The following is a 20,242-nucleotide window of genomic DNA, read 5'->3' on the forward strand; positions in this document are numbered from 1 at the left end:
TCAAAAGATAAAATTAAATGTTTCCAACTAAACAAGTTACATATATATTAAATGGCAGGAAATTCCTTCTCCCTAATTCCAGCTTCACCAAACCCCACTTAATTTTTAAAAGATATAATAAACTCTACATAGCTTCTGCCTATTTATCTTTTGTAGTTATTGAAGGGTCCTGTAGTTTTTCCCAAATGCCAGTTCTGGATACTTGGAAGATTTTCTGTTCTTCCTTGTCAGGACATCCTTCCTGTGTGACATGCTAATGTCAAATTGTCCATCAGACTGGACACCATCTGCTACAATGCAGCTTTGAGTACAGAATGAAACACCCCTGTGAGCACAAGAGCTAAGATGAAACTGAGCTCCTATATTTTCATACAACTCATATGGTAAATGCTAAATCAGAAACATCAACTTTTATTTCCTGCGTTCACATTCACTGAAATCACAGATGAGAGTTTAAAAGAAATCTCCATTATATGGATACACTGGTATCTAATAACTCTGCCCCTTTTTGCTAGGGGATTTAAAGAATCTCTTTATTCCTATCCAGCTAGTTATTATCATGAAATTCTTGGAAACCTAATACCATTGAGACCTATGACCCTTTCCCAAACGTGCCTGAAAGCAGCCAGCAGGTTCAAGTTGCAGGGAGGGAAGGAGAGAACAGACACATATAAATGCACATACACAACCCATGGCCATGTAATCTCCTGTTCTTGGAAGCAAGGCCAAAACCTTCCTTGTCTTTGAGAAATCAAACCTCCTTTGGTGAAAGCAGATGACTTCTGTAGATGCTTTCTACAGAAAACTTAGGTAGCAATAGATCAAATTTTTGTAAGTCTGTTGGTGTGAGGCAATTCTTAGTGCATTTTTCTATTTTATATAAGCAAACATTGTTCTTCATACCTGTTAAAATTTCTTTAGAAATTAACTGCAAAATGCACTCAAAAACATATATAACACATTTCAACATATATAATTCAAAATAATATATCAGTTCACCAAACCCCACTCAAAGTAAGGCTCAGTAACTGAGCCAAGGAGACAGCACAGGTAGTAGAAATACATAAACATGAGGGGCAGGACATCAGCCAATGTGGAGATAGAAGTTGCAATGAAATAGAAAACACAATGACAGAGCCATGGTTAGATAATTGTTAGACTAAATTTTTGGCTTAAAAGTAGTAAAAAACCACTTTGGGACTTCGAGCAAATAAAATTGTCCTTGTTGACTGAATCCACCTGATTTCAGGAAGATAAGAGTTTCCACTGTCCTTCTGGCCAATCATAAACTATGTTACATCAAAGAAATTACTGACTTAATAATTAATTTCTTTTCCTCCCTGAGTTTGCAGAAATCTACATTCTGATTAGCTGCACTGTATGTGCATATAAAGATGAGTTTCAGTATACATATAAATACCTGTTTTAATTTTAGATGCCACGTTTCTATTATAGAAAGGTGACAGAGCTGAATGAAGTTCTATGAAGGCAAAAAATTTGGTGCTCATAATCCCTGACATTTTACACTCTGTCATTTCCAGAGGCACTGCAGTGCTGACTACTGAAAAATGCTGGAGGTTCATGCAGCAAGAGGCACATCACTTGGTGGGATAGATTTCCTTCAGCCCAGCAGTTCCATGCATACAGTAACACGATCTGCCAGCATTTTCTAGGGTCAGTACTGTGACAATACTTTCTCTCAGGGTTGCCAAGTGAACTTCATGGCTCCAGGACATATGAAATTTCTTTAATCTCAAATTTATGGTAGTGCAGTGCAGCCTGTTGTACGTAAGCATTTAAAATTTGAAAACTGCTTCACATCTTTCTTAAAGAATATTTATAGAAATTGTTCATATAGCTTTGCTGTGCCCCTGAAAAAACAACTGCATTCAGTTTTCTGCTCACTCACACTAGTTAGAATTGCTGCCATATCATATTATACAAATTCTGGCTTCTTTAACCATTGTGTGAGTGGCAGCTGTAAGCAAGCTACTGCTCTCATAATTTGAAGGGGTTTGTTCATGTGAAAGAGGCTGAAGAACCCTGCACTAAACCTGATGGCAGAGCCTGTCTATTCACTTTGCTGCTGCCCAGGCAATGAGGCTGTGAGAGCAAAGCCTCTTCCTCCACCCCTCTTTCTAGGAAATCACTGCTCTTTGATAAGCACACCCTGTCATTTGATGCTGCTGTTGGCAGCAGCTGGGAACATTGCTCATACTGTACTGCCTTTGAAAAGTTTGCTGAGTATAATCTTGCCTTGATGGTAGATAGCAACAAATTATACATATATATTTGATTTGAGTGTCTCCTTCAGAGGATTTAATAAATTCATGGAGAGTTTTATGCTGAATCTGAGTCAAGCTTAAGTAAGTAGTTAAAAAAAACAACACTGGATTTGGACACATGGATGTCAATTACTCTTCCATCATAAATGAAGAAAAAATGGAGAAGTCAAAATTTGGTGGAAATTAATGCTTTAAAATTCTCAGCTAAGATTTCTGCTTAATGCTTACCCTTTCATGTCCCCATGGTCACTCCGGTTCTTGACAGGTAATTTCTCAGCAGCCAAGAGAGCAAAGAGCTTGCTGTGACTGGGGTGCCTGTACTAACCCAGCTGACTGAGCTCTGAGCTACATCTGCTGCTGTAGCTCTGGAATGAGCTTCACTGTGTGTCTGTGAGGAACCAACAGAATTCAAAATCTGCTCATGGGATGGAAGCATTTTTTGAATTTCATGAAAGAGAATTGAGAAAGGCTCCTTTAGTAGGTTCTCTACGAGGAGAGGAGATAATTCCTGAGCTTTGACAGCTCCCTCCTCCGATCCTGGAGAGCACATCTGTTCTGATGAATCCAAACAATGTCTATCCAAGAAAAATGAGGATGGGCTCAGTGCCAAGAATTTAGTTACCATCCAGCACCAGGAATCTCTCACATGTCACTGTAGAACAGTAAAATTTTGTTCCTAGAATTTCATAGCAGTTGCTTCTAACACCTCTGCAACAGAAAGAGGAGTCTCACTGTGACTCAGCTTCACCTAGAATTTCTTAAGCCAGTCATAAAAGAGCAGAGAGCAAAACCAAAGCTCTCCACTCAATCTAAAATAGTTGAAGAATTTTAGCTTCAGTAGCCTGGAAATCACCACAATATCAAAGATTCCATCCTCTGAGCAGTGGGCTAAATGACAGGTGATGATATGGAGTAGCTGAGATCCATAGTCAGTAAATGCATACTCAGTAATAGCATTGCCATTACCCTAGTTACACACCTCTCATCTCTGTGGAGTGTAGCAGATTACCTGTCTGTCTCCACTTTTAACACACAAATCTGGACTGTCTATATGACTTTGTCTAATGAGTCATGACATGTTTATTCCCAGCCATGTTACACCATTTTATGTCATTAACATAAAGGAACATAAAAGAGCTTGTAACAGAGTGCAGCACAGTAAAGGCACCCTGTAACATCTAAATTTCTACATTTTAGGAGGGATCTGGGTAATCCACTAGACAAGGCTTCCTTGGAAATTCTACTCACAGGAGTGGCTCACTCCTTTAGAAGGAGACTTTTTTTGAGGTTGGTGATTGCAAAGTATTCCAGTGATGTCAAATCAGCTGCAACTGGACCAGCAAGTCAACTCCCCTGGCTGACCTGCTAGAAATCCTGATGCATTACAGATTTGTGAGCATCATTCTCAGAAGTGGGGAAAGATATGGAAAAATACCAATAAACTGCTGATGTAAGCACAGTTTCAGTAGCGCCAGAGCATGTATGTACTGACCTTCATCTCCTGAACCTCTGCCAGGCACCAAGGGGGAAAATGGAATGGCTTGAACTCTGCTGTGAGTAGATTCATTGATTTATCTCTGCACAGACTGCAAACCTGCTTCTTACATTTACAAAAATTATTTTGGTCAAGAGATACTTTACACTCCTTCCCAAGTGGGAAGGGAACAGAAGAAGAATTTGAGATGTAGGTATGTAGGAAAGGGAGATTAAGCTTATTGTTTCCTTATTCCTTCCTTTGTATTTATCCTAGTATTGGTACTAGTATGATTCCTCAATAAGCCAGTTCTACTCAGTGATTCAACTCACCCTAAAAATACAGGGTTTTGCTGCCTTAGTGAGCTGAATCCATCACAAAACTGTCAGAAGGGCATCAGAGCTGGAGCAAGGGAGGCAGTGGAACTAGAGGGTCACATAAGGAGGACAGGGAAACAAAATGACCCCTTTTGGAGCACCAATTAATTAGATCAGGTCAGCCTGTCTCATCTGATTGAAACCTTAGAGAAAAACTGTGGCAAATCTGCAAATAAACCTTTAGTAGAAACTGTAGTAGCTATTAATTTAAAAGGTGACAGAAGGACATTTGAAACTGAAAAATGAAGCTTGAAGGCTTCAATTTAGCACTCCTGAAAAATACCCAGCTGGGATTTTCCATGGGAATGGTCAGGTGAAACAAACAAAGAAAGAACAAACCCAGCTGACCTGTTACACAGGTTCACTGAAGCCACCAGTCTGAGTCCCATCACTCTGCCATTCATCAGCAATTAGGTAAGTGTTGCTTTGTGCAGTGATTATTGTCCCTTGAGCTGGCTGGAATGGTGCGTCCTGATTGGAGCAGTGAAGGCTCCTGTTACACCATAACAAAACAGAGAGAAGAGGCTGTCTGCACAGAAAATGCTGCAGCCTGGAGCATCCCATGTCAGCCAGCATGAGGAGTGCTGGCCTTTCCCATATTCTCTTTCTAAGTACCTTTCTCTTAATTAACTGTATATTGAGCCTGAATCCAAATTTAACACAAACTTCCAGTTACTTGTTGCCCTCTGGTGGCATCTCGTGGATCACAGCAAGGTGTCTTTGCCTTTTGGCAAAACCTGCAAAGCCTTGAGCTGAAAACCTTTGTGAGAAACATGTAGCTGGAGAACAGTGGAAAATGTTTATGTCAAGGAGTAGCTTAGAAAAATATTGCACATCTTGTGCAAAACCAAGTATTTTTGTGTGAAGATTTACAAGTGTTAAAACAAATTAGCCCTGAATAATGGCACATAATGGTCCTTCAAAATGTCACGTTCACAATCAATAAACCTGAGGGTTTCAGCTCTCCACGCTGGTGATTACAACTCCCTACTGAAATCACAGTACTAATGGCATATCCCATGTTAGAAAGTCAGAGATATAACTGAAGAAGAAAAGGTTACACACAAAAACTTCTTCAGAAAGCCCATTGAAGGACCATAGCACTAAACTGCTACACACTCTGAGCAGGAACCTGGAATTAGTTATGGAAGTTCAGCAATGCTTTGGAAATACTGTCTGTGACCCTAGCTAACAGGGCCTACTAATTTCTCCTATTTTTCCCAGGCAGTTGCCATCACATATGAAGCTTCAAAAATGTTCTGTAGTGTTTACAGCTGTGCAGCAACTTCTAAAAAATTCCTGTGGCACCAGGACTCTGATACAGGAGAAGTGCAAAACCCCTCTAATTTATCCAAATGCTAACGTCTAGCGATAGTCCAAATTGATCCTGGACATAAAGCAGTTGATTTTCTCAGGCTGGCTCCTGGGAGCAGTGTGGGAGCAGGAGAGGCAGCCCTGGCTGGGCCACCCCAATCCCCGGTTTCAGGTTCCAGCTGCAGGGAGCTCTGAGCAGCTCTGAAGTGCAGGGATCTGCTCCCACCCACCCTGCTTACACACCCAGGGCTGGGGCTGCACCAGAGCTGGCCACAGCTCACCAACAGCAAAGGGAATTTACCCCGCAGGGGAAAAAAAATCTGCAGTGGAAAAGTTTCCTGGCAGATCAATGACCTGAATCTGCTCACCTTGTGCTGGAAGGTATCAGATTTTACATAAGAAGGCAGTAGAAGGCTGAACAAGAGAGAAGGAATTTGTCCCCTTAGTGGCACATGGCAAAATATAAAATGAAAAATAATTATTTTTTAAAAAGTAAGAAAGGAAAAGCCATCCTTATTCACAGTAATGGCTGTTTAGAACCAAGAAGGACTAAGCCCTGGTCCCTAGGTCCAGTCAGAAGAGCGAAATTCCTGCAGTTTGCTTCAAGATTGTCTGAGTAATGAGGAAATAACTATGCTGAACTCAATAATACAGTTTTTTATGTCATTAAAGTAACTTATCTCTATGATAAAATATGGATTTCAAAGTTTATTGAAGGGTTATTTATCTCAGTGAAAGTTTATTGGGGGTTATTTACCTCTAGGGTGCCAGGTCATTAGATATTTGCATAGGCTACACAGTGTGCCTCAGGCATCATTAAACAACTTTTCTTGTTGTTTGCTAACTAAATAACAGGGAACATTTGTTACATTTTGCTGAAAATCTAACCATAAAGGAAAGGGGGAAGACCAACAAAAACCTCTCCTAATGAGGTCTGTAGTCTCTCACTGCAAAAATTAACTTTTTTTCAAGGAAAACAAAGGAGCTTTTGGCTTGAATTAATCATTCCCTTGCATAGGGGAGCGATGGCAAGCCATTAGCTGACATTCTGTTACACTGGATAGAGAAAACACTTACCTTATGTGAGCACTTCTGCTGCTCACCAAAAAGAAGTTGTTCTCCAGAAACCTATGGACCTGTGGTTTGGGTAGTGTGAGTTTTGAGGGTTTTGTAACCAAAATATCCTAACCCAAGCCAGGTGATCCCAGGTAAAAGTGCTAATGTGAGTGTTTAAAGAGTGATGCACTTAAGCTATTGTTTGTATGGGGTAATTACTCATAAGTGCTTCATGGATGGTTTGGATCACTGCAATTATATCAGTTCCTCCTTCATTTCAAAAATATTTTTGCATAAAATGAATGTCACAGCAGTAGAACTGCAGTTAGAATTTAGTAAGGAAGGAGGGAACAATCAGTCTCTGTAGCACCTTATGATAACCATAAGCTGGGACAGAGAACCAGGCCCACAGTCTGCTTGCAATTTATGCACATTATTTATCTTTGCTCAATGCTTCAGATTTCTTTCTTGAATCACTCCTTGAAACAGTGTTTTGCAATTCTAGCATTCCATGTTCATCTTTGACTTCTACCATCTACTGCATTGCCCTCTGCCCTGTATTTCCTGAAAGCCATAGAGACAACATACTTATTCTGCATAAATACACATTCTAGTCTGTTGCTGACAGAAAAGTCTTATCCTTTCAAGGAAGTATTCCAAGTTAAAAAGCCAATATATATTTTGAAAGATTCTTAGTATCTAATAAAATAATATTAAATTACATAATAAAAGAAACAGTTGGAGGAAAGCACAGGAAGTGGGGGAAAAGACTTTCCATAATTTTCTAAAATTCTATCACAGTTCTGTTACTCACTAGCACATTAGATATGTTTATAAATTACAGGGCAGTACTTCCTATTGCTGAATATAAATTTAAACATCTAAGACTAGGCACAAAGGGACTGCCATCCTCACTGTGTGTTTATTGCTTTATTGTGTAAACAGAAAGATTTAATAGCACTATTAAAAGTGATATGAAACATGGTTATTGATTTTTAGCAGAAATAAAGTGTGAATAAGAGATTTTCTTAATAAAGCAAAAGTACTGCAACTCCACCTGAATCTTAGCTGATTTTGTATAAGGGCCTAGACACTAACCAGGCTCATTTTTTATATAACCTGGGAATATTCTGGATCAGAGGGAAGATCCTTCTGTCTGAGTGCACTGCCTTCAAGACAGGGTGACTGTAGGTGTCTGGAAACAGCTACAAGAAAAACATTGAGCATCTAGCAGTGCTTTCCCAGAATAAATCAATCAACATGTTTCCTGGCTCAACTGTACTATTCCTAAATTTAAATTTGTCCTTAATAGATTTTTCTCCCCTCCGATTTTTTATATACTTAAATCACTGGTCTCTTGTACCAAAACATTTGTTTGCTGTATAAAGACCCTTTATTATAATGCCCCTTAGTTCTTTGTTATGAGAGAGAAGGAAATATCATTCCTCCTCTCTTTCCTCCTGCATTTGTGGTTTACAGACCTTAGGTAATGCTGAGAAAGGCCACAGGTGCTTTGCAAGGGCAACTGTTTTGTAACATGGTTGCACAAAGCCTCCCTCAGCTGATTAGAACAGGTGAACTGGAAGGGCTGCTGCGCTTAACTCTGGGGAAATTGCCCTGCTGCAGCAAAATCTCTTAGAGAGGTTATATCCTTCTTTTTGCACTGTTCAAAACTGATGTTGGCATTGACTGCACACACAGATCCTCACATCAGTCTAGAGAATGTAAATCAAGGTATCAACACCCCCTCCTCAAAAAAAAAAAAAAAAAGGAAAAGAAAAAAACACCACAAAACCAAAAACCAGAGATGCAAATGGAGACCTGGATTGTTTATCACCTCCTGGGGCCAGCATACTCTGTCAAAGTGGTTCCAGCCTACCAGCTGGAAACTGTCCATTACCAGCTCTGGTAAGGTAGAAATTGGCATTTTCTTTACCATAGTCTACAAAACAGAAGGTTTTCATGTTATAGGCCTATAAGGTTTATTTGATATTTTAATCTATAAATACATGAGGTTTTCACCAGTAAAAGCACAGGCATTTTCTCAGTGGTCATTGCCACAGCTTACATTTTGAGCAAAAGAACATGTAGTATTGCATGTGAATAAGCAAACTTTGGTTCTCTTTCTAAGGACCAAGCTCTCTTACTTGTTAAACAAGGGCCTGCAGAGGACAACAAGGCAGCTGAAGGCCACACTGAAAGCTACACTCTGGAAAACTTGGGACACTGTAGAATTTAATTAGTTTTTTGAAGGCACCTTTTTTGAACATCATCATGTCTTCAGGCAGCCTGGAAAGAGCTCTGGCATTGGCACGAGGCTCCTTCTTGTCAGTGGCTGCTGCTTTGGGGTTACACTGCTCCAGATTACCAGTCACTGGCACACTGGTGCAGCTAAGGGAACGTGCTGTCTTTTTCTTGCCTTGAACAGATAAATAACTGAATAAAAAAGAGGTTAACTTATGTTTGGTAACATTTTGGACATCTTCTGGAAAACAGTCATCCAGAGGATCCTCTTGACCTTTCACCTGCTGACTAATCACACACTTACTGGGACTTACTGATAATTTCTTAGGCTGTACTACTGTTTTTCTGGGAGGTGTTTTGTATTTCCCTCCATCTAAGTAAAGCTGAGGAACATTGCTAATGGCATCAGAAGTAGGCTGAACTATTGTAGTGGGGATTCCTGCCCCATCACCAGAACTGATGCAGTGCAAGCCATAATTCTGGCTGATGATTTGGGCTGCAGTGTGTTGAATGATGCTCCAGTCCTGCAGGATATCTTCCCTGGTTGTGAACTGAGATGTCACAGTAAAGCGAATTATGAACTTGTCATGGATGGTTGCTGGAATGAGGAAGAGCCTGCCAGAACTGCTCAGTTCTTTCAGGAGTTTTTCTGTCAGCCAATTGGGACCCTGTTTTAAATATGAATAATAAAAAATACTATAGTTAGAATTTCCAGTGACATCCAAACGTATCTCAGAATTGCAATCACAAATTCTTAAATGGAAATATATTCACAGTTATTCATGTCTGGGAAGAGGTCAGCTGTGGTCAGTTCATTCCAAAGGGACATGCAAAGGGGCAAATCTTTACCTTTAGGCGAAATACAACCAGCCCAAGATGTCTCTTGGCAGGAATTTCAAAGAGTGGGTCACTTTTAACCAAGGATTCAAAGAATTTGGCTGTTTCTGTACCCTACAATTAAGGGAGGAAAAAAAGTTATCTGTTTGTTTGTCACAAACCTGCTGGTAAGATGCTAAACTGGGTAGTTAAAAGGAATTCCTTTCCTTACTAAAACATATCACTCCAATGCATGAATAAGAGCAAACAGAAAAATTACACCAAAGCTAAGAATTTTAAAGTCTGTCTCTATTTGCCCAAAGCCTTGACAATGAACATGAGTAACTGGCCTATAGATAGGGATTTTCTATAGGAGGTTTGAAGAGAGAATGTGCCTTCTCATATGAGAGTCCTTTTGCAGCAACCACTGATCTGCAATGTGACCCTTCCTATTTACACTCCATCAGAGACTTAAGCCTGTCCATTTTCAGAGTGGTGGGTTCAGTCATTCATCATAGCCTGCCCCAAACAGCTGCCACTTGACCTCAAAGAAAGCTTCTGCAAACTATGGCTCAGTAAAGTGCAGAAAGCAGTGATCAAGTCCCTTTCCATTGCCCAGTGCTGTCAAGAAGGGGACAGGAAATGTTTTGTCTGCACAGTCAATCTTTACAGATTATTTTAGAGTAAAACCAGCAGGCATTTAGAATTCACACCAGCGTTGCATGTGAGAGGATTCCTGTTACTCCTCTCTGCATCTCTGAGTGTACTAATCTCACCCACCAAGAACTGAACATAAAACACTCTGGTAACTCACACACCTGTCTGACATGAGCTTGAAGCTTTTTCACCCCAAAGGAGCGAAGCACAAACCACAGCTTGAGAGAACGAAATCGACGGCTCAGTGGAATTTGCCAGTGCTGTGGAAACAGAACATCAGTGAGTGCAGAAACAACAGAAAGGAGAGTTCTCCTTCCACTGCTACATCTCCTGCTTCAGACTCAGGTCAGAGACCTCTCTCGAGATGAATAGTGTCATATTACTGAAAATCTGCTAAGCCTAGGAAACAGCCATCAAAGAAACACTGTGTCCCCATATTTTTCAATTATTTGCAAAAATAAGATTTTGGCTATTCCCCTTAATTTATGGCTTAGATATGCTTAGAATTTTAAATTAATTACAAGCTTATAACAACTTTTTGCATTTAAGAGCATAATCAATTCAAGATGTGGCCATTTACACTTTAGGACTGACTAGTGCTGACCTCAGCTCCTGTAATTTCCTGAACATTTTCCCAAATCAATTATAAACAGCAAGATTTGATACTGAGGTAGGCAGTTCCAAACAAAGTAACACCTATTCCAAGGAAAAGAGTGAGAATACATGTAAAGGAATATTTCAGGGAAGCTGCACAACCACGTGCAAAATCCAATTTCACCACAAGAGGGACTCAACATCCTTTTTTTCCATCCCTCCCTATCTCCACTCTAGTGAAAAGCACTATTGATTTCAAGAAAACAATTATCTTTTCAGGACTAGGGTGAGATCATAGCAGAAATAATTGGCAGTGAATATTCCTTTGTATTACTGTACTGAAATCTGCTGTAAGATGTATCTGCAGTGAAATGCCTCTTAGCTTTCCTATGAATTCTTTAATCTGAAGAAAAAATGTAATTAATTCTCCTGCTGTTTCAGAGCATGGCTTTTCCATTGCTTACTCGTTTCTCTCTTTTGTTACATGTACAGATAAAAGAAATCCAGCCAAAATGGCATCAGTAGGAATTACTTCAGCAACACAATAAACAGAAATGACCTTTTGCATTAGAAAGGCAAGGCTGGATCTGCACCTGTGTAAAAATCTTAAGTACTTCAATCTGAAAGCAATTTTATAATTAATCCTCATAACCAGAGCTTACTGCAAAGTTTTGCTACTTTCTCTGCATTAGGATCTCAGTATAGTTTGGTATACATAGTAAGACCAGCAATAAGATAAACATACTCCAGAATGTGAGAGGAATTTCACAGTCTGATTGAAAATTTTATAGGCAATACAAAATATCAGCTTAAATAATAACTTACCATGAAGTCAATTGCAGCTCCTGAATTGGCATGTCTGAGGTAGACAGGATTAACACTGAAGGTTTGATGCAACTTGTATTTATCTTTAACCCTATGATTGTAGAAAGAAGTAGATTTAGCAAAGTAAGTGCAGAGATAAACTTTGCAATTTGCATGTTATCCTTTTGGTGTTGTTTGTGTTTTGACTATACTCACCAAAATCCAGTGCAGTCAAAATGGACCATCATCCACTTAGAAGGATTAAAAGTAAAGGAGTCTGCATATTCAATTCCATCCAAAAACAACCGAAATTCAGGACATACAAATGCTGTTCCTGCATATGCAGCATCAACATGAAGCCAGAGTCCCTCAGCATCACCTGTAGGAATTGAGACTGTTGTTATGTAAGGGATATAGGGAATCAAAGTGCATGCTGATCTCTCCTCCCTGCAAACCAGGTGCAGTGACTTGGAGGAGGCTGACAAGCAATGGACAATCTAGTTCTATTCTAAAGGTGTAGATCCATAATGCTAAAATATAGGATAACGCTGTCTTTTTAACATTTGATTTCTCTGACCCACCCTTTCACTAAGTGAAATTCCCCAGTACCCCTCAGCTGCACAAAGCCAAAATAAAGATATAGTGGCTAGCAAAAAAGGACCCAGAAATAGAAGCCACATTCTGACCCATACGAGAAAGCTCCTCTGTCTTCAGCAGCTACTGGTCAGAATTTACGCTGGAATAGACTTTGCAACCATGTCAAATTTCCCTGTGATACTGATTGATCTAGAGGATGTCCTACCAGAAACTACCTTCAAAACTCCTTTGCTAGATTAAATATTAATGTATCCATCCTACAACAGTACCACACAGTCTGTATTTCCTGAATAACCACATTAAAGATTTATCAGTTGGCAAATTTCATCCATCTCAAATAGAATGTATTTTAGCATCCTAATCTAAACCTTACAGAAATTACTGCAGTCTTGTACTGACTTCAGCCATCCCTAAGACATGTCTGAAACACTCTGCTCTACTTCATTTTGGCATGAAAAATCTAAGAGTATCTTCTAGATACTAGAGTATCCTCTAGATACTTTCACAGAGCAAAATTAGGGGGAAAAAGATACTTACAAACTGGACCCAGTTCTGAGAGATTGTCAAAAGCACAGACACCAGTTGTACCCAAAGTTGCACAAACCTAGGAAAAAACCAAATCTGTTAAAATGGATTTGGTTTCTTTTAATATATGGATGCAGCACTTTAAAAGTGGGCACTTTATTGCAAGCAGTCAAAACATTAAAACTTTTTATTTAATATAATAGAAATTCCTGTATACATATGAATCTTCAACTAATGTATTTCAACACAATAAGAAATTTTTATATGTAATTTCATTTTGACATAAAGAATATAACACTATGTCAATACCCCCAACCAGAAAGTTGAACATACAAAGACTGGCACTAAGCCTTTCTTTCTGTCTTCTGCAATGGCTTTCTTCAAAGTTTCACCTCTGAGGGAAAAGTTCTCATCCACAGGCAGAAATTTTATCTTCACAAGAGAAATCAAGCCAGCCTTTTCTACAGAGGAATGTGCCTTTAAAATAAGAAAAACAGTAAGAATTCAAGCTCTGAGGCTGAACAGCTGTGATAAATTATGGCTTTATTAAAGACAGTGGTGGCAAGAAATGCAGAGATAACAACCTTATTGTAATCCCTATTAATACAAGTCTGAAAGCATCTTCTTTGTGAGTAACTGTAAGAAACTGTACCCTGTAATTCCAAAGAATGCTTCATTTACTTGGGTACTGGTTTCTAAAATATAATAATAGGCATCCTCATCTTGTGTTTGGAGGGACATTTATCAGAACTCAGCTCTTAAAGGAGCCTCTAGAAATGAATCAACCGCAGTTTATTCCCTCCTCCCTGCCATAAGAAGATAAATGCCCTGAAGTGTGTTTACTTCTGGATAGAGCAAAACACCTTAGAAGATACAGTCCTTTTAGTTAGACTAAGAGAGAATGAGCATGATGTCTCTCCTGTGGTAGTTTTCCCAGGGGAATGTAATGCCCAGTTCAGGAGGCCAAGGACAGAACGAGTTTGCTGGCAAAAGCCAACAGTGGAGCACACAGCCAGGAGCAGCATTCAGGTAACAGTGCTTTGAGCATGCCTGTCTCTGAGGGGAAGAGGCTGGGAAGAAACACGAGATGAAGCAGCATGAGCTCAGCACACAGTTCCTGGATCAAGGCTTTGTGAAAAACAGGAAGGAAATGCAGAACTCAGTCATGTGAAACAATCTCTTGAGGACTGCCAAGGCCCAAAAAACCTCGCCTCACACTGATTCCATTTCCCCATCTGCAGAAAGCAGCAGCAGGGGAACTGGTCCATGCTTGTGAGGCATTCCTGTGTTGTTGCACAGAAATATGACTTCACATGGCAAAGGCTGAGTGAGACAACAGAAGCAATTTGTCCTCCTTGGAACCATCAGAACCTACTTGATCAGACGCGTAAGCGACGAGGCGAGAATTGAGTGAGGACTCATCAGCGTCTGGCTCAGAAACCTTCAGCTCCAGAATTTTGTTCTTCCTTGCTGCCAGCAGTGCAACCAAGGTTGATTCACTCACAGTGCTCTGCAAAGACATTACTCATTTACTGCAATGGCTACTTCATTGCTGTTTTGCCAGGGATCTGCAGAAATCACTGAAGTGCCCGGTGCCCACCCCCTCTTTCATTGCTACTCCTGATTTCTCTGACGCAGTGGAGAGTCATTAGCTGATGAGCAGCTCTCTGGGCCAGCAACACAAAACAAAGCACTTTAACTGCTGTAGATTTTAATATTCAGCACTGAGTTCTGGGCAGTAAATAAACCACATTTTCCTTTTGTTCTACAAATAAAACATAGTATTTCCCATAAATTACAAACATGATCAAAGCCCCTTATAATAACAAAACAGCACTGATTCCAGGGAACTCTTGCTTACACTTTCTGGAAGGAGGTAACAGTTCAGGCCTTGACCTTGCTCCTCTCAGAGACAAAAAGCAGACATGAGAAAAAGGAATAGAAACTTCTTGTGTGGCTAAGGACTGTGGCAGAAGGATAGTGACAAGGATTCCTTCTCCAATTAAGTAAGAATCATTTTAGTGCAAAATTTGGTGATGTGAAAGATTGGAAACAGATTAAAGAAATGAAATCTGACTCATCCTTAAAAAGACCACAAGAATACCTGCTGTTTGTCCATAACACAGTAATAAAAGCAACATCAGTTTCTATTCTATAATCTACCACATTTAATACTAAAATTTGGGAAAATAATGTCAAATTTGGATTCAGAGCCATATAGAAAATTTTGTTGGTTTTGTCTCTAGTAAAACTATCACCCAGAGAGCAATTCACTTGAAAACAGATGTTGATAAGACCGTCTCTAATCTCCCCTACCTGTAATACTCCTCCACCCACACTGTCAGGATGGTGGTGCAGGAATTTATCTGGAAGGCCCAGCATTTTAGCCAACCAATCCATCACATTCATTTCCAGTTCTGTACAGGCTGGGCTGGAGGCCTAGAAAAAATTGAAAAAGGAGAATCAGGCTGTAATTCACCCTGGGCACTGATCCCTCGTCCAACTGAGAGCTAAGAGAGGCAATGAGCTAATCTGATACAGCTACATGGAGACCACACCAACCAATTTCTTACAGGTTTATGAGCTTCTACTTTCTTACACAGAGACACATATCTAAAAATCTGGGCAACTTTGGCACTGTGGAAAACACTGGCTTCAGAAACTACTATGGTGTGCAGAGTCATAAGCAAGTAGTGCTCTGTAGCTGCTGCAGGAGGATACAAAGCATGCAGATATTCTGGCCCAGGATACCAAACAATTATTTTCACAAGAGGAAAAATAGGAAGTGTGTTCTCTCAAAGGAGCAGGAGAACTGGAATGGAGCCCAATCTAGCCTGCAGTCATGGCTGGTGGCTGCTCTATTGCTAACACTGCTTGTGTAAGAGTTTTGGCACTGAGACCAGATGACAAGGAACAATGCTCAGTGGGATATGCAAAGAATTTGAAAACAGACATTTCTAGTATATTTTCTTCATTCACCTCTTACTACTAGGTAATGCTTGTTCTTATATGTTCTTTTGGGTTCTTTTTTTTTTAAGTGACAATTTTCATTTATGCAACAACATACACTTGGTTAAAACAAATAATTATACTGACTCAGAGAACAAGAAAGAATGACTAAGACCTGCTCTTGCATGTTACACACAGGAGAGGAATGTCTAAAATAGCCCTAAAAAATTTACCCATGTGAATCCCAAGCAGTTAATTGCATCAGCCAACATATCTCCAAGGAGTGAAGGCCAGGAAGTTAGAGCTGGAAAGTAGGCGTGCATGTGTGGACTTTGCCAATGGACTACCTAGAACAGAATTATGTAGAAGTTCAGTCTGAAAATGTCACAAAACTTTCCATGAGGTGTAGTGGTTCCTATCTGTTTAGAACGAGAGAAAAGGATTACAGCAACACAATACATGCAACTATATATCTGCAGCAGAGAGCTGTACAGATAATACCAACAGGGGAGCAGCACTAGAAGATGATAACACTGCATTATTAACAGATAAATTACAAATAACAGCAAAAGCATTTATCTGAATTAAACAGGCAGACAAAGATTCTGAACAGGAAAGAATGTTGTGCCCTGTTTGAAAGACCAGAGGCAGAAAGATTTATCAAAATATTTATCTTTATAAAGGGAATCCTTGCAACAACGTTGCTCATTTTGTCAAACAACAAGTTACCTTTAGCCACACACAGCAATTTACAAATATATAAACCCTTCTATACATCTGAATGAGCTGGTGTGTGGGACACCAGCATAAGTGCATGTAATCTGATTGCCTCTCCTACATCAGATCAAGTTTCTGCAAACATCTACAAAAAAATTTGAGAACGGGCTTTGAAAAAGTTTCTTACATAAAGCATGCAATTTGGTAATATGAATTCCCTTAGCAGAATCTGCAGTATTTATGTACAAGAGGAAGTAGACTTTTACATTCAAAGCACAGGAAACAAGCTTTGCATGTGCATGAAGCTGGGCAAGAATTGTTTCACCTGGCTGTGCCCAGTTTCCACATCTCTGAAATTAAGATTATATGGTTCAGCAGGTAGAGACATTGTGAAGCTAATGATTTTCTCATACTGCTGAATTTGTTTCCCTATAAGCAAATATGAGTTATATACAAAGTAGTTTAAAAATACACTCACAATCTAACCCTTAAAATTAGTTAGGAACACAACTGTGGAGATAACATCTACAAGATTCATGCTACATTTTTGGGTACTTTACTTATTTAGAACAATGTTCTGCAGAAGCTGTGCATTCCCAGGATTTGGTGTTCACCCCAGGTAGTAATGGCTTTTTCCTGCCATGATTACATTTTATTTCTTACCCCTGGCATAATAATCTTCTCTATATCTCCAAAGATGTTGTCCCAGCTGTCTGGGTCCATTGGGGCAGAGTCAGGCAGCTGGGCTCTCATGTAACCTGGCTGTACATCAGGAGTCACCCGTCTCTCTCTCACATTGCTCAGGTACTGGCAAATGTAATCCACCATCTCTTTCCCTGCAAGAGGCAAACCAGTGGTTTCAGCTTCAGTTATGGAAACGCTAACTAGCAGTACAGGCACTGCACACAATCTGTCCTTAGCATTGGACAGAGGTTCTAACAGCATTGGAATACTGCTCCCAGCTCCTCCCTCCTACACCCTACTTGTCCCATCCAACAATGTTCTAAAACAGCCTCATAGGGCTTTTTCAGTACCATCATTGAATAGTTCAAATATACCTTTAAAACACAATCATGGTACAAGTACAGTTTGTTTGGTTACTGAAAGGTTAGATTTTCTTGCCTACAAATTAATTGAAACTGCATTTCACAGGTATTAAATTTTCATGTCCTACACTTCCTTGTCATTATAGCAAACCTGCTTTTGCATCCCCTGAAATCAGCTGCATTGCTCCACACCCCTTCTCCACTTTTTAAGGCAATCTCCCGCAGCCCTAGAACCAAGGTTGGCTCTCCATCTCCAGAACTGTCCAAGTCTGGAGTCTCAGGGTGTGAAGCCAGTGAAAAGCTATTGTGCACAAGCCCTTAGCACAAGTTTATTCAGAATTACAGTTTTGCAGCTTTCCCACAGCATCTTAGATGTATGACCAAAAAGGCTAAGTTACCCTCAGACACTAAATCCATTAATTTAAACTCAACCCTGGGACACATTTTTGCCTCAGCAGATCCAAGTCTCAAGGCCAAGTGCACATTTAAAGAGGATATAGCCCATCCTTATTTTGGGTATCACTCCCAGCCCCACAACAGCTGATCTCCATGAGCAGATGTTACCTATTTGCAAGAGGCACAGATCACTCACCTCTCTGTCTGTACTCCTCAGGCTCCATACTGATTCCTTAGGAATGCTCCTCTCCAAACCTGGGCCACAACCTTTTGGGAGCTGTGGTCAGTTTGGTCTGGTGCCCTGCCAGCTGCTTCCCCCTTTATAGCTCCCTTTATCTCTCAGACTCACACATTCTGGAAAAGGTTTAACAGGCAGGTCATTGGTGAGTGTTTATCTAACTCCTCCCAGCTGAGGGTTTTTACAATCTCTCATGTTCTCATCTGTGCTCTTTTGATGTGTAAGATAGTGTATCACTAAGAGGAGCTGCCTCTGCACTTTCCCATTTTCAATCAATTTTTCAGAAGTCTCACAGTAATCCATGACATGAATACAAGGCATATTAACATAAGACTTGTGGGAAAGAAAAAGTTCAAGAGCTTTCAAAACCAAATAAAAGCTAGCAGATATTAGACCAGCACACCTGGCTACTGTGCTAGCAGTAGCCATGAAAACAAGGTACCAGCACAGAACAGATTTGATATGGGAGACAGGAACTTTTACTAAGAATTGTTTTGAGAACTCTTTTTTCCCCAAAAAGAGGATATACCTACATCTCCACAAGTGTTCAGTCCTTATGCTGTCAGTCCATGCTGCTAAAAGGAAAGGCTTCACAGCCCTTGCCAGTTCCAGAAGCACAATGTGAAGCAGCAGCAATCCTCTGTGGATGTCCTGCCCTTCAGATGAGAGCAGAGCAGGTTACACTGAGCAGGGTGATGTTCCTCCAAGGGTCTCACCCTAGACCACTGAGCGGGGAAAAGGCACCTCTTCCCTCACTGTGCTTTCCTTTCTTCTGTATGACATGCATAAGCACTGGGATTTAGTCTTGTCTCTCCAGAATTCCTCCAAGTCCTCCACTTGGATCATTCTCAGTTTGAAAGAACAGCCTTATAGATTGCCTCTTGTTCCAGTTTTAGGACCTGAAAACACATCCTGACCTCTCTCTGGCAGCACAGTCTTTGACACTACTCAGTGTTGAATCCTTATCCATCTTCACTTGCTCCACACTGCACCAGGCAGCCCTGGGAAAAGACAAGAGGGAGGACTTGTGGATTAAGCACCAGAAAGGGAAATTATTTCCCATACAATAAATTCTTGCCATTCTTTAGGCTCCTGCCTGGGGCTGGCCCTGCTGGAGACAGGATGCCAGGCTGGACCCTGTGTCTGACACCTCCCAGCAGTTTTGCTGTTCTGTCACAGGAGAGAACTGGCTGCCAGAGCAGCTTTGATTCTCTGCCCCAGGTACTGTAATGCAGCACAACCACTTTCATAGTTCTAGAAAGCTTTTACATTGTTCTCACACACACTGTCTACAGAACAGTGTGGAACCTTTTCTAGCTTCTGCTGCAAAGAGATACTTGAGAAGGAACTGTTTTATAGATATGAGAAAGATGCTCTGACACACACACATCAGATTAATGTACTGAAATAAAAAACCCCAAATTGATAAAAAGGCATTGAGAAAAGTGCAAAAAACTACTATGTTCATTTGGTTTATCTCATATTGCTCTGGAAACATTAGGACAAAAGTACCAAGCTGTCAACATGCTTAATGGGAATTTATGAACATCTCTTGGCTGCACTGTAAATGATCCCATACAGGGGAACAAGCTAAGAAGGGACAGGCATCAAGCAAAGGACCAACTCAAAATGAGCTCAAAGTTCTCAAAACACCTGATTTTAGCTCATTACAAGTGATTAATTTCTTTGAAATATCTTTCAAAGAAACAGATGGTAGCTAATTACATTTATATTTTTAATTTGGAACAGCAAATAAGGAACAATATTTTTAACAATGTTTTCAGAGCTAAACTATATAAGAAATATTTCATGTAACATATACCCTACACTTGAGCTCACAGGTGATGGCTTCATTGGGTTCATCTCCTGTTCTGTGCAGAAGAGAACAAACAGCAGGTCCTGTTCAGAACTAAAATAAAATAGCTGATAATGGATTACAGGCAAGGTAAATATTGCTGGTGATAAATAAGGTTTTGTTATAGCTACACTGCACTCAGAAGGGTTTTGTTATGGACAATGAGGAATAGAATATTTGCTCACAGGAAACAGAATGAATAGAAAAGGTTCATTTCATTGTTTGCTGCCAACATCTGCTCTCACAACCGTGGGAAACTCTCCACTTGGATGTTGCCACTATCACCACTCAAACAGTG

General features: G+C 40.1%; 1 protein-coding gene across 1 annotated transcript; it reads right to left on the bottom strand.

Annotated features, from left to right (window-relative positions):
* Positions 1 to 8,307: 8,307 nt before the first annotated feature.
* On the bottom strand, positions 8,308 to 19,473 carry HDC (histidine decarboxylase). The gene is made up of 12 exons (XM_005483387.4): positions 18,048 to 19,473; positions 17,073 to 17,245; positions 15,926 to 16,039; positions 15,060 to 15,182; positions 14,119 to 14,253; positions 13,077 to 13,220; positions 12,756 to 12,822; positions 11,838 to 12,000; positions 11,643 to 11,733; positions 10,385 to 10,483; positions 9,600 to 9,701; positions 8,308 to 9,418 (listed from the first exon to the last, which is right to left on the bottom strand). Exons 1-12 carry the CDS (start codon positions 18,073 to 18,075, stop codon positions 8,657 to 8,659), a joined length of 2,001 nt encoding a protein of 666 aa, XP_005483444.2. The 5' UTR covers positions 18,076 to 19,473; the 3' UTR covers positions 8,308 to 8,656.
* Positions 19,474 to 20,242: the final 769 nt, after the last annotated feature.

This window comes from Zonotrichia albicollis, chromosome 11 (genome assembly GCF_047830755.1).
Source record: "Zonotrichia albicollis isolate bZonAlb1 chromosome 11, bZonAlb1.hap1, whole genome shotgun sequence".
Classification (NCBI taxonomy): domain Eukaryota; kingdom Metazoa; phylum Chordata; class Aves; order Passeriformes; family Passerellidae; genus Zonotrichia; species Zonotrichia albicollis.